The sequence below is a fragment of the Oreochromis aureus genome, linkage group 1 (genome assembly GCF_013358895.1).
Source record: "Oreochromis aureus strain Israel breed Guangdong linkage group 1, ZZ_aureus, whole genome shotgun sequence".
In the NCBI taxonomy this organism is placed as follows: Eukaryota; Metazoa; Chordata; class Actinopteri; order Cichliformes; family Cichlidae; genus Oreochromis; species Oreochromis aureus.
Genome location: NC_052942.1, coordinates 13,197,344 through 13,212,439, shown reverse-complemented (window position 1 = coordinate 13,212,439; position 15,096 = coordinate 13,197,344). Strand labels below are relative to the sequence as shown.

The following is a 15,096-nucleotide window of genomic DNA, read 5'->3' as shown; positions in this document are numbered from 1 at the left end:
ATAATTTAGGATGCTCCTGTTTTACACACCTGTATCAAGGAAACCTAATTAAACCACTGCTGGCCAAGTAGACTGGCATAAGAGAACCTGAGTGTCTGTACTGAAAACACTTTGTGTCCCTACATAGTTACAGTGCATGTTAGTAATGACCAAACAGAATTGTTAAGGGGTAGTTTCTTTGTTATTTGAATCAGATTACAGCTTCTGCCTGGCTCTGTGTCATTATACTATAATACACTGAAACTGGTCTGTGCTAACGAACCTGTAATGTAAAGTGTGAGTTTATTTTTTTCATATTGACAATAAGCCATATTCTTTATTTGTTTTGATACACGCTGTATAACCATTTTTACATTTTCTTTATCTAAGTTTATCTTTGTTTTTAACAGCACAACTGTCCAGTTGGAAATGTGGACCTGCAAGGAAGAACGGCTCTACATGATGCCGGTAAGACTATTCTAAGGCAAGGCAGGGAAAAGTTATTTCACACAGCAATTCATTAACATTTGTAGTTCAAAGGACTTTACAAAGACTTTTCAAGAAAACGGTAGAATAACAGACTAAAAAGTAATGCACCATAAAACCAAAAGAAGAACACAAAGAATAATAAAAACTAGCATAAAAGAAGTTACAGCCGATATTTCTGAGATCCGAGGAGAGGAACATTGAAAGCCAGTTTGGCATTTTGAGTTTGACCTCCGTACACCACCCGCTGTCCAATCCCTGCAGACTTGAGAGGCCTAGCCGACTTGTAGAGCAACATACAGTGCTGATCGCCTGTCATGAAAAGAAGGAAGCACAAATACTTTAGAAATCTCTAAAAATTAAAGAATTCAGTGAACTGAATTTTTATATCCAAATTTGAGCCAGCACACTGGATTTCTCTTTCAATGTTCAACCACTAAAGCCAAGTTTTCCGTTCAGGAATGATTGCTTGATTTAAAAAAATAATAATGCACTTTAATATTTTTTTCTTATTTTTGGTAAAACCATAAACTTGTTATATAACAAGTTATATAACAACAATAATTATATTTTAAGAATTTGCACATAGTGATGGATTAACACTTGCAGGAACATTAAAAAGTTATTTTGGCATTTACAAGTACTGTTAATTTATGGCAGCTGTGGTATAAACCATCCATGGGTGGGGGCCTTATAAATCAAGCACTGTACACTTTATGGACAGATGTATTGGCCCACACCTTTCAATGTTTGAATTCAGCTAAAATTTGGCTTTTGCATACATTTGTGATAGTATGAGTAATTCTAAAGAGCTCACTGAATTCGAGCATGGTGCTGTAATAGGATGCCACTATTGTATCTCATGAAATGTCTGCCCTCCTAGATATGCCACTATCATAAGTAAGTAGCATTATTGCAAAGTGAAAGTGTTTAGGAACCACAGCTCAGCCATGTCGGTGTCCGACCACTGAGTGCTGATGCACACGCACGTTCTGCTGAGTTTCATTAAAGGCAGTAAACAAAACTGTGTGCCAGGAGCTTCTGGCATTGGCTCCCATACCTGAGCAGCTCCTGTAGGTGTCCTGTGTTAGTGGCCCAGTACTTTTGTTCATATAGTGTATTTTGCATTTTGGTCTCAGAAAAAAAAGACTCAGTTCAAAGCTTTAAGTAATGTGCTCTCTCATCTAATGTTAAGGTGACATCACTCTGTTCTCGCTCTGATTCCACTGCAATAAAGTGCTGAGTGTATATTAAAACTCTATTCTAGTCCACTGTAATCCTGATTCTATTATAATCTACTAGTACTGACAGCAGCAGTAGCAGATTATAGTAAACCACTATCCTGCTGCTACTAAATTATAGGTGTACTACGGTAAAATAGAGTTGGTACCCTGTGCAGTAGTACAATAGTAACTGCTGTAGCATCAACCCAATTTAGTTCTATTCACGTACTCGTTCTACTCTGTATGTGTGTACTGGAGTCTACTCTTTTCTCTTGACACCTCTTTGACTGTTTTCCTTAATCAAAGCCTAAGCATGCTTACATATGGATGTTGATGTCTGAGACTTTATACAAAATAAAATTCAGCAGTTTGTTTAAAGACGGTTTGCTTTGATGGTACTATTTTCAACCTCAACAGTGTCTGTACTTGTTTTTCAGTGGTAAATGAGATGAAATGATTGCAGCGCTCTGTTCTTTTTCTCCACAGTCATGGCGGGATGTGCCTCCAGCGTCAAACTTCTCTGTGACAGCGGGGCGGCTGTGAATGCCACCGATTTTGTGAGAATTGCTTTTGCTCTTTGTTTTGCAGTATTTTTCTGAAAAAGCCCAAGCCATTTTGTCCTTGTGTCTAGTCGACTGTGTAGAGAAGCAGTTCTGTCTGCTTGCTGTTGAATGGCTGCTGCCTTGTGTGGAGGTCTTAAACTACATTTAAAGTCATGTTAACTTAGTTTACATAAATGCTCTTTTTGGGTCAGATCGTGAAGGAGTGTACTCACATCTGTAGAGGAATGTGAATGTTTTTTATTTTCTTTCTTCAGGATGGGAGGACACCTCTGATTCTGGCAACCCAGATGTGTCACCCACGTATTTGTCAGCTGTTGCTGGAGCGAGGAGCTGACATTACTGTCCGGGACAAACAAAACAAGTAAGATACACTCCAATCTTGCCAAGGGGGGCTGTTGATTGAAGTTGAAAGTAAGCTTTGGACAGATTATATAGTTTGAAAAGTTAAAACAAGTCTCATTTCCTCTGGCGTCTTTGTGACATTAACATGAAACCATTTTAGGTTAAACAGGCAATAAACGTTTTTTTTAAAAAGGGAACAAAACAGAATCCAACACTGAAAAATACAGCAGTAGTAAGAGCTCATGAAGGCACCACCAGCCTGAACCCCTGTTACAAGGCAGGATGGGTCCATGCGCTCATGTTGTTTACACCAAATTCCCACCCTGCCCTCTGAATGTTACAGCAGAAATCAAGACTCAACGTATTTTTACAATCTTCTGTTGTCAAAATTCGGTGAGCCCGTGTGAACTGTGGCCTTAGTTTCCTGCTCTTTGCTGACAGGAGTCACACACGATGTGGTCTTCTGCTGCTGTAGCCCATCTGCATCAGGGTTTGAGCTGTTGTGTGTTCAGAAATGCTCTTCTGCACACCTTGGCTGCAGTCAGGTTACTGGTGCATCCCCATCAGTTTGAAGCACTCTGATGATTCAGCTTTGCCTTCAGGACCACGCTGATCCTCGGCTGTGAGTTCGGCTGTAAGGATGCAGTGGAGGTGCTGCTGAAGAGCGGCGCCGATGTGAAGGCGGTGGACGGCTTGGGTCACGACGCACATCACTACGCTCGCTTCAGCAAGGACCAGGAGCTCATCACGATGGTCAAAAGTTACATCGACAAAGCCAACAGAGGTCAGAGAGCAGAACAAGGAACAGCTATTTCTAAATTTGCTGTTCGAGTAAAATAAATAAAACTTTCCAGACTAACCTAAAGATAAAGATGCTGTTTAACTTTGAGTATCTGCTGGTTTCTAATCATAAGTATACAAAGTTATACATTTCAAATCCTGTGTTTAGTTTTTTTGTTCTACGTGTCTTACAACACTGTCATTACCATCAGCTGTAGTCTTAAGTTTCACAGCTGCTTCCTTTTGCCTTCCTTGGTTGGATTCTCTCTGAACGTGTTTTTGTCTTATCCTGATAACAAACAGCGGAGGAATGAATTGTCACCTTTCGCTTTTCTGGTTGTGTTGCAGATAAAGAAGCTGCAAAGATAGAACAATGGAAGCGACAGGTAACGCTGAAACATGCATAACTCACATCACCTTTGATATAATGATAAAGAGCACTTGTTATTCTCCACATTTCACTCACTGAGGAGTGTGTCTTGGTTACATGTAGCCTAATGGAAGTGGTGCTGAGGTTCTATATTTGTTAAAGATAACGGTGGTCAGAGTTGCTTACATCCCAAACATCATTTCCATCACTGTAACCTCACCCTCTCCTGCTGCTCCTTCCATATCTCTAAACATCTTTTTTGGTTTTTGTTCAGCACACCCTTTATACATTTCAGGCTACATAGATCTGCTCAGTTGTGCAACACTGCCATCTAGTGCCTACAAGTGGGAATTGTTCTGTGATTTCATGACTGTGGTAATGTTAAAATAAGATCCTATCTTATCCTCAGCATTCAGTGGAGAGAACAGAGGCAGCTGAGATTAACAGAAGGGATCAGATCATACATGTAAGTGCCGTGTAACGTCACCGTACTCATTTCACAAGACCTTACACAGAAATATGACTCATAATCAAAATGAATCCTTTTCTTTTTTTATTTGATTCAGCAGTTTAATTGTTTAAAGTTTGGTCTTTTTTTGCTGTTTGTTATTCAGGATCTGGAAAGGCAGAATGAGACTCTGCAGGAAGGCCTCAGGAAGTACCACCAGGAGCAGAAAGCTCTCTTAGATAAAGTCAACATGCTCCAGCAACAGCTCACCCAGGTAAATCCAGGTTAATGTATTCTCACAGTGACAGAGCCCCTGTGCACAACAGTACAGTAAAGCCTTCCAGGTGTCTGGCTCGCTTTGTTCACTGCACCTGCCGGATGGTTCTGCAGGTGCTTCTTAGGACTGAAATGATGAATTAAAGTAAAATGTAATAATAAAAGCTAAGTTGAGTCACGCTGCTTTGGCATAATATCTTAGTCTCCTTTTCCTCTAACATAATAAATGTAATTTAGGAAATGTGTGATAATTTTCTAACCGTAGGTGTTGAGGAGGCAGAGCTGGCTTATAATACAAAAAAAAAAAGAAAAAAAAGGAGACTTTCTTAAGTGAGCATGATAGCTGCCTGCTATTAGCTGCCAGAACAATTTACAATACGCAGAAGGGCAAAGAAATTCAATTAAATGACATCAGCTGTCATTTATTAATCTCTCATGTGAGTTGACTTGTGATCCTTTTTCATCTGCAGGAAAAAATGGCCGCAGAAGACTCTAAAAAAGAGGTATGATACAAAAATAACCACTTACTTCTGCCTGTGGTTCATTCACAATGTTCGCTTTTATCCTTCATTATAAAGTGCATGCAGACATAACTTGAACAAAAAGGAAACACTTTGTATGACAGTGCTGGTGTGTGGTTAATGATTGTGGCTTGCTCTTTGTGAAATTGTGTCCTGTGCACAGTGAACTCTTTTCTTCCAAGAGCTCTTCCCTTTTTTGGGTTATCAGCATTTAATGAATAAGTAATAAATAACAGTCACTTCTTTAAATACAGCGCAACTTCAAACTATACAAATGGTAAAATACTTTGCCTTCTTTCTGCTCCTCTTTAAGAAGCTGCCCGCCCTTTAAAGCCATGCATGTCAAGATGTTTTGTGGATTTATTTTACCGTGCACGGATCAGTGTTTGCCTGCAGCTTAGTATCTTAGCATAGGTGCAGTTTTGTCTCGTAAAGATGTGCCAACCTGCAGACCAGATGTCTTCTCTTCAGGATTTCAGGCCTCACCTCCCTCCCTTCGACTTCTGCTGCCTTAAGAAGCATTTGTTTTTCACTCTGCCTGCAGCTCATCCAAACGTCTTCACCAAGCCCCTTTAATATCTGATGCTGTTAAAACTTTTTGAATTTGAAACATCAGTGGGGATAACACAAACTGTAGCACACACAGGGAGTAGATGCATTTAGACATACGGTTAGTAGGTACATTATCTGATACCTGTGTTTTTATTGTTATGAACTGTTTCAGAGTAAATGGTTTGATTGGTTTGGCCTTTTCTGAGCATTTCATTTAAAGTGTTGAAGTGTGAGTTCTTACCCTCACTGCTTTTAACATTATTCTTCTTCTCCTTCTTCTTCTATCAGAAGGAACAGTTGAAGATGTTACTCAGCACCAAAGAAAAAGATGAAGGCGCTCGAGGGCAGGAGACTGTCAAGGTCCAGCTCCGGAGTACTTTGGTTAGTGAATTCATGCATGTGTGTGGTCTCTGCTTTGAGGTAATCCTTATGAAAGTGAAATGTTTTCGGATTCAAGTTTAACAGGCATGTGCAGCCTTCTGATTACAGCAGTCTTATTTTATTTGCATTTTTATGTATTCTGTCTGATCGGTCAGTTTGTAATCAATTTGTCCATCTGTGTTTTCACAGGGGGAGTACTCTGGCCAGTCGGTTATCAAAGGTTAGCTTCCTGCTTATTTTGGGCCATAAAGAACATTTTAAGACCATAATTTCAAACTTTAGCAGCAGAGTTTGCGTTTGCTTTATTTTTACGTTTGTGTGCTGTTGTGTTGCAGGTAAAGAAAACGTTCTTGTCAAAGGTCACAGCCTGGATTCTGATCAGGTATTTTTTTTTAGCCCCTGTGAACAGTTTTATATGTGCTGCATGTGTCTGATGTCTATGCACGTCTTTCATTCATAGTTTACATCTAAAAGTTTGAATGTACAGTGGTGGGTGGGGCAGAGCTGTGAAGGACTTTATTGTGCAATATAAACATATACCATACTAATTCAGCATCTTTTTCCTATCTCTCTCTAAAGATGCTCAGAAATCCTCCCCTCTCACGTTCACTGTCCCGACCGCTGGAGAAGGGTCTTCCTGGTGAGCTGGATGCACTCCGAAATGAACTCGAGGCAGTCAAGAAACGACAGCAGGCAGCTGAGGAGGAGACGGCACGGCTTCAGTCTGCACTGAGCCGTAAAACCAGAGAGTGCCAGGAGCTGCTGCAGAGCCGAGACACCATCCAGAAACAGGCTGACCAGCAGGTTCAAGAGCTCGAGGACGCCTTGGGAGACGTCCAGAAACGGATGCTGGACTCCGAGTGCAAGGTCAAACAGCTGCAAGCCCACGTAGTTGCTGTCAAAGAACATTTAGGAGGCCAAGCGACAGAAGAACTGCGCGCTCAGCTCCAGGACGTCAAGGCCAAGTATGAAGGTGCTTCAGCCGAAGTGGGTCGCGTTCGCAACCGCCTCAAACAGAGTGAGAAGGCCTTGGAGGAGTACAAGAGCAGCGAGAGCCAACTAGCAGCTGAGACAGAGAGGCTGAACCATGATGTCCAAAATCTGACTGCAGAGCGAGACGAACTGAGAGAAACCCTTTTAGAAATGGAAACCCAGCTGAATGAGGCCCAGACTAAACATGGCAACACCGTACCGGCCGAGAAGTTCGACAACATGAAAAACCTGCTCACCAATGCAGTTGACGAGAAGGAACGGCAGCTCGCCGAGCTGAGGGAAGACTACGATCGGGTGCTGGAGGAGGTGGCGGAGCTCCATCGAAAGCTAGACAGCCCCTCCTCACAGGGAGACTCGAGGCCGTTGTCTGCTGAGGAGCAGCAGGTCTGGGCAGCACTGGAAGATGAGAACGCTAACCTGAAAAAGACATTGGTGGAGGTGACTGCAAAAAGCCAGGCTCTGATTCATGAGGTCCAGAAGAGTGAGGATGAAAAAGATATGCTACAAGAGCAGCTGGATGAGCTTAACAGCAGGATTGAGGTGGACTTTATACCAATACGGAGCCACGAGGAAGTTCGGAGGAACATGGTAACGGCTCTGGAGGATCTCGAGGACAAACTGGTGGAAGCCGGCGAACGTTGCGGAAGAGCAGAGGCACAAGTCCAACAGCTTCAGACCGAGAGGGCCGCATTGCAGGAGAATATGAGCAGCCTCAGCAGCACGAGTGAGAAACAACAAAGTGAGATGGACACTCTGAGGTGTCAGAATGCCGACCTGATGAAGAAAGTTGAGCTTTTGCAGAAGAGATGTGAAGACAGAGATAAAGAGTGTGTGCAGCTGACCACACAGAGTCAGACTCTCAAAGAGAGCTTGGAGGGACAGTATGTTCCCAGACAGCAGCACGAGCAAGTGAAAATGGAGTTAAGTTCCACCTTAGAGAGCGTTAAAGCTGAGATGTTAAAGTTGGAGACCAGGGAAAAAGAAAGTGGGGAAGAGTTGAAGAATGTGAAAGAAGGAAACGAAAAGTTAAAAGAAAAGTTAGAAAAAGTTCTGCTGGAGATGAAAAACGACTACATAAATGCAAAAGACCACAGAGCTATCACAGACAAGCTGAATGCTGCCGTGGTCGAGGCAGAGAATAGAGCGAATGAGGCGTCTGCAATGCATGCGTTGGCTCAGGATGAAACAGTTAAGCTTACTCAGGAACTGGAGGCTCAGAAGAAAGAGCTTGATACCATACAGGAGGCTATTCAGTCTAAGTTTGTGCCTCTGACAACAGCTGAGGAGAAGGAAACCTCTTACAGCACCCAGGTTAAAGAGTTGACAGCAAAACTGTTGGAAATGGAAGAGAAGTATGACAAAGAAAAGACTGCCAGAGAGAGCAACAGACAGGAGGAAGAGAAGCTGAAGGTTGAGGTGGAATCTGTTCAGAGGAGACTAGACGTCGCTCTGGTTTCCAGTGAAAAGCACAAAGAAAACGAGGAGGAGTTCAAGGCTAAATGTGAAGAACTGACCCAGAAGTTGGTCAACTTAGAGCAGCAGCTCGAGGAGGTAACACTTCAGAAAGCTGAACTTCAAGAACAGAATGCCCTGTGCAACGCTCAAATTCAAAACCTACAGGAGCGTCTGAAGTCAGAGCTGACACGCATATCGACATACGACACCGAGCTCAAAGCCCTCAATGATGCCTTACAGCAAGCGCAGGCTGATTGCAAGAAAGCAAGAGAGGCGCAGCAGGCGGAGGCCCAGAAGGCGTGCACCTTTCAGAAAGAACTGCAGGAACTCCACCGGGAGCAGGAGTCTCTGCTGCAGCAGCATGCTGAGGCTAAGGAATCCCTGGAGGCTGAAGTGGCTAAGCTACAGCTGGCTCTCCGCGAAGAGGAGGAAAACAACGCCCAGAGGGCGGAAGATGTATCTGCCCTGCAGTCAGAGCTCCTTCAGGCTACTCAGGCTCTCGAAGAGATCCGCTGTAAGGAAGACCAAATGAACGAGCTGAAGAAGGAGAAACAGCAGCTGGAGGAGGAGGCCGCCAGCCTGAATAACAAGCTGCTGAGCTTGGCAGAAGAGCGTGAAAAGGTCCATCAGGAGGCAACAAAAGCAAGAGAGGGGGAGAGCAGGGCGAGGACGGAGATGGAGGCCGTCCAGGAGAAGGGGCGCGCCATCGAAAGGGAGATCAGAGAGCTGAAAGAGAGATACGATGAGTCCCTCACCACCATCTGTGACCTGCAGAAGAGGATTCAAACATCAGCTGAGCAGACCGAAGCCAAAGACAAGAAGGTACAAAACAATTCACATTATAGTCTTAATTATTCCCAGTTTCATTTGAGATACTTTGATAAGTGTACGTGTGTTTCACATAAACTCTAAATGCCACTATAACAATGACGAGCATGATAATGACCACTGAGACGTGTTTGTCATTTATTTTGATGAATAAAGGGAAAAGATTTTTCTGACATTTTTCCATTTCTACTGTGGAAATCCTTCTTTCCTTCTTTCATTTCACAAAAATGATCTTTAACTTCGATATTTGTCCTGCTCTTTGTGTGTGACAGATCACAGAGTTGCTGACAGACGTTGAGCGATTGAAGCAGGCGCTGAATGGTCTGTCCCAGCTGGCATACACAAGCAACGCACCCAATAAGAGGCAGACGCAGCACATCGACACACTCCAAGCTCAGATCAAGAGCCTACAGCAGCAGCTGGCTGTAAGTGGACTCACATCACATGCAACAAAGTGTTCTAGACAAACTATATAAATATAGACTGCCAAAAGTATTCAGTCACCCATTCAAATCATTGAATTCAGGTGTTTCAGTCACTTCCACGGCCACATGTGTATAAAATCAACCACCTGTGCATGCAGACTGCTTCTACACACCTTTGTGAAAGAATGGGTCGCTCTCAGGAGCTCACTGAGTTCCACCATGGTACCGTGATAGGAGTCCACCTGTGCAATAAGTCCACTCATGAAATTTCCTTGCTACTAAATATTCCACAGTCACTGTTAGTGGTATTATAACAAAGCATAAAAAGCTATTTTGCACAATTTCATGCTCCCAACTTTGTGGGAACAGTTTGGGATGGTCCCTTCCTGTTCCAACATGACTGCACACCAGTGCACAAAGCAACATCCATAAAGACATGGATAGGTTTGGTGTGGAAGACCTTGACTGGCTGACTTCAACCCAACAGAACACCTTTGGGGTGAAATAGAGCGCAGACTGTGAGCCGTGTCTGACCTCACGAATGTGCTTCTGGAAGAATGGTCAAAAATGTCCGTAAACACTCTTAAACCTTCCCCAGAGGAGTTGAAGCTGTAATAGCAGCAAAGGGTGGGCTAACATCATAATAAACCCTATGGACTAAGAGTGGGACATCACTCTAGTTCATATATGTTTGAGGGCAGATAAGTGAATACTTCTGGCAATATAGTGTATTTAGTTATTATTATTATTACATATTTATTTTGTGTAACTGAATTGATCACATAATGAAAAGCTGAAAACAAGAAGATGTGAACATCTTTAGTGCAAGTTGGATGCTGCTCTTCTAACATCATGACATACTGTAGGTGTAGCTGGAAGCTGGAATACAGTCAACATCAATTACACTGTCTAGCTGTTAAAGATGTGAAACAAAGCACAGTGTCACTCACGTCTTCCTCCTGTCTTTCTGCTTCACAAGGATGCTGAGAGGCAACACAGAGAGGTGGTTTCAATTTATCGAACACATCTGCTCAGCGCAGCCCAGGTAAGTCTTACTCATTAATCTGTGGAGATTACTGTGCCGTGAGATTTGTCTGGTTTGTCTACGAAAGAGAGTTTGCAGCAGGGTTACTACACAGTATCAGTAGATGATAATCTAATCTTAATATCTGATGTTATATATGTACCGAAGCCCTTCTCCTGTTTCTCCCACAGGGCCACATGGACGAGGACGTCCAGGCCGCCTTGCTGCAGATCATCCGCATGAGACAGGAGTTTGTGTGTTAAAGCTTCGAAACCCTGCTGCTACCTGCTGACTCAGATTTACTGTTTTCATATCCCCTGCTGTAAAGTGTTCCTGCTGTGGCCCCTGTGGGCGCCCAGTGTGTGTCTGCTGACAAATCTCTGCTGACAGGCTGTTAGAAAACACATTTTGCTGCATTTAAAGTCTAAGAAGTCTCCAGGCTGTAGATACAGACGAACACCAGCAGCGTTTTCTTTTAGATACACGGAAAACAAAAACTCAGCAGTTAAAGCCAAATGTAATCAGCTACCTGTATGCAGAAACACTTTGCAGTTGCTGGTACACAGTATGTAAAAACAAACTGTTTCATACATTATTTTTCGCATCTTTTCTAATGATGGTGAAGATCTGTGGATTTTATGCAACTTTAACACATTATATTCAGTGATGTGAAGGTTATTTGAAAATGTGCATCCCTTTCTTGGATTACTCCTGAAACACTCAGCTGAACTGTAAACTGGACAAACAGACCACTTTTCACATTCCCGCCTGACTGTCAGCGCTCGTGCAGAATGCTTCCATGTTTAACACCGACGTTTGCTGGAGTTTTAAAGGGAGGAGTTCACAGTTTCCAGCTCAGAAGCCCAGAGTTACTGGCTGCTGTAATCATTGTTTTCTCTGATGCATTTTCAGCTGCTGATTTACACACACACACACACGCAAATGAAACAAAAACACAATAGCAACAGTAGCAATATCGGAAAGGCATTCACAAGTCGCCTATCTGTACCCGGCCAGTGTACAGAGTGGCAAATCGTGCATGTGTGTTATCAGCCTGTCCTAAAGCTAAATGACTGTTTCTTGTAGTGTGCTAGCTCCTGTAGGCAAACCTTTTTGTTTTACATAGAGGGAGTCTGAAAACTCTTTCATGGTTTGCTTCAGTTTGCAGGTGACAACGCGGATGTTGAGATGAGCCATCAGCTTTTTTTCTTGTTCTTGCTAAGTACTGAATAGTTTAAGAAGTGATAATACTTTTAGTACTTGGTGTTAAGTTTAACAAATGCAGTATGAGATCCAGCTGAATGATTAGTATTTACTTTGGGGCAAAGCCTCCTTTTGCCTGCCTGTGTTTCCTTGCAGAGCTGCTGGGAGTGCACGGTGACATGGTGACAGTAAGTTTAACTGTGGGGAATGAAGCCTCTTAATATTTGCATTATTTTTTGACTCAAAAAATGATTACAGCTCCCAGTAAATCAGTTAGTGTACAGACGGGCTGAAAATCAGATGAAACTATGTGAACCTGTCCTTTAACTTTCACCCGCTTTCTTTTAAGTCAGACTCATTTTGTGGCACACTTTCTTTTTTTTTTCTTCTCTTCTGGAGGTCCAAACTAATCGGATGCCAAAGACCTGAAGTGGATCCATATCTAAAGCTTTCTTGCCGCGGTTGTAGACAGTTGTATGAGGTATATTTGGGTGAGTGCTCAGTTATCTCACAGTCCGGTTACACGAGTCTGTGCACTGGTCACGCTGGATTCGAATCACAGGGGTGTGAAGCGGCGATTTCTTGCTGTGTCCTACAGTTTGCAGTGGCACGTCGTCTTTTTCTTTAAACCAGAGTGTCCTCTAGTGGTGAAACTTGGCAGGCCAAGTTGGTAGAAAATGTAATAATCACTGCAGACCAGGGGTAGGCAGTTGCTGCTTTTGGAAGCTGTTACAGCTGCGTGCGTTTACTGAACACTAGTGGCATTTATTAGAAATCTGAGAAACGCTAAAAATGTGCATAAGAAACTAAAGTAATAAAGCTTCGTCTGCTAATATCTGCTGCTGCACTGCTTTTTAAACCAAACCTCTTTTTAAAAACCGCTAAAACCCGACTTTATAGAGCAGCTGATTCATGCAGCTGTCCCAGAGCAGCAGTCGCGTACCCCTGAGCCGGCTCTTTGTGGCTCTTGATGGTGTAGTGTGGTGGTGTTGTGATTGTTGAGCGAGTCTCTTGTGCCTTTACACTGATATATTTTTCATAGCTTTGTACTTCTTTAATTACTTTACTACAGTGTGACATTATTCAGCAGGTCTGGAAGTAGAACGGCACAAAACACGTTCAGGATTTACTGTAGGATACTAATTTGATAAGAACAACGCCTGAACGATCTGAAACACTCGTCTTTACCCTTCAAGCTAATACGCTTTGTTTTTATATTTAGGACACACACAAAAAAAGCTGTTTACACCCATCAAACCTTTCCTCTGTTTTGTTCTGCAGATTTTTTTTTTTTAATGGTTAACACAAACTTTTTGGATGTTTCTTTTTCTTTTCCCTCTACCATTTAAAGGCTAAAGTATGAATCCATTTGAATCTTTAAATGTTACTGTTTAACCAGTCTGTTTAACTGGGCGGAGGCTCTTGGCAAGAATAGTTGTATTTGTGAATCAGTCATACAAAATTAATAAAAGTGCCTAACATAGAAAACTATATTGTGTTGTGTGTGTCTTTTGTCATCAGAAGGAGCTTCTGAAACATTAGCAGTGCTGGTAGTGTAGTACGGCTGAAATACCTCAGTGGCTACAGGATGTGGTGAAGACATTCGTATTCTTCACCGGATCTTTTTTGGTGACTTCCTGACTCTGTCTGGCACCATCAGCAAGTCAGATTTTGAACTCATGCCACGTGTTAATCTCATCACGTGTGTGTGTTGTCATCTAGTGTTACAAGCCCATGAGTTGTTTTTCAGTAATATGGTTTATGAACAGCTGTACTTTGGAAAAGAAATCTGGGTTTTTCACACATGGAACAAACTTAAAAAAAGAGAGTTGGTCATACACTGATCCAGGGAAAGCACTATATTACTCACTGTGTCAGTTGGGGGTTTACTTTTCAGACACTTATGAGTTATTGCTTATTTCTTACTGGCTGCAAGCAAAATCCTTAATGACAATGGCGATTTTATATATATAGAACATTTTATTATAAGAAAACTCAATGTGCTGAAGACGGAAAACAAAAAAACGGTGTAGGTTAACAATGCCTTAAGGCAGTGAAAGCAGCAAAACAAAAACACCTTTAATTGTTGGACTGTGTGAGTTAAAAGGTCTTGAGCCTGTTTTTAAATGTACGCACAATAGTAACAAAGACTTCTTTATCTTATTTTATTTATTTAAGAAATGATTAGTAAGTGTTTATCTTTGACAAGTAAACTGCTCAGGATGTTATATGAGTCGCGCAAAAAGAAAAGTCATTTCCAAGTCTGTGTTGTCCTTGTTACCTCCCAGTGAGGCGAAATGATCGACTCCAGAATACATTTATACATACACAGTATAGAGTAGCAAGGCCAGCTGTTCGCTGCACTTCTGCCAACAAAAACCACTCGTCGTTTCACCCTCCTGCACATATTTTAATTTAGGGGTTATAAAATATCTTAATAGGTTTTTCCAGCAGAAATTCTCTCCAGGCACCTGAGCTGGTGGACGTGCTGCATCAGACACTTATTCTGCCAGTCGTCCTCTGCAATCGAAGCCCCAGACTCTTTCTCCCATTTAACTGTGCTTGTTTTTGTACTAATTAACACGTTAGCGTGACAAAGTGCTACATGGTGAACAAATTAAACACTCCATTAACATGATAGCTGAAAAATCTGGTGATGTTTCTAGTTGTCTTTAAACTTCTTTCTTTTGAAAGGCCAGCAGGCAGCGACATCTGTGGTTAGAAACAGATTTCAGTTGTATACTCTATGACAAAAACAACCCTAGCCATGTCCAGAGTTTCTCAGTCACATCCATCCCACAGTCATCACATGAAAATACCAGTGATGAAAATTTTGTACTAATCAATAGGTGGCGCTATAACGGTCATCTTTTCTATACATTCTGTTGGAAAGGACGATACTGTAATTCTGGCCATCTGAGAGGAAACCACCCTCCACCCTCTGAACTTTACAGAGGGCCTGTCAGACCGAACCAGGTAGTATAGAGTAACTTGACAGTGCAGTTTCTGGAGAAATTGCAGTGGGATTGTTGCTACTGTATAGCTTGTATAGACGTTGCCTCAAAGTCAGCTTTATTGTCAAAAACCAAAAGTACAGATCATACACAGGAATTTGAAATTACAGTGCTCTCACAGCCCTCGGTGTTACACTAAAGATGGGCAACTACTTTAACAGGCCACAGGTGTACCGTACATGAGATAGCAGCTGCTCTGTACCTTATGGAATTGCTTAGTTTCTGCAATCAGA

At 42.3% G+C, this 15,096-nt stretch overlaps 1 protein-coding gene across 1 annotated transcript in view; it reads left to right on the top strand.

Moving 5' to 3' along the window:
- Positions 1–13,340, top strand: part of uacab (uveal autoantigen with coiled-coil domains and ankyrin repeats b) — a 41,110-nt gene extending 27,770 nt beyond the window's left edge. Inside the window, exons 5-19 of the mRNA XM_031744493.2 lie at positions 390–447; positions 2,175–2,245; positions 2,506–2,612; positions 3,196–3,377; positions 3,722–3,759; positions 4,153–4,209; positions 4,358–4,465; positions 4,938–4,970; positions 5,829–5,921; positions 6,111–6,141; positions 6,257–6,303; positions 6,501–9,191; positions 9,470–9,622; positions 10,602–10,667; positions 10,838–13,340. Of these exons, the coding sequence (XP_031600353.1) occupies positions 390–447; positions 2,175–2,245; positions 2,506–2,612; positions 3,196–3,377; positions 3,722–3,759; positions 4,153–4,209; positions 4,358–4,465; positions 4,938–4,970; positions 5,829–5,921; positions 6,111–6,141; positions 6,257–6,303; positions 6,501–9,191; positions 9,470–9,622; positions 10,602–10,667; positions 10,838–10,909 (3,807 nt within the window). The 3' untranslated portion in view covers positions 10,910–13,340. The remainder of the gene's footprint in view (positions 1–389; positions 448–2,174; positions 2,246–2,505; positions 2,613–3,195; positions 3,378–3,721; positions 3,760–4,152; positions 4,210–4,357; positions 4,466–4,937; positions 4,971–5,828; positions 5,922–6,110; positions 6,142–6,256; positions 6,304–6,500; positions 9,192–9,469; positions 9,623–10,601; positions 10,668–10,837) is intronic.
- Positions 13,341–15,096: the final 1,756 nt, after the last annotated feature.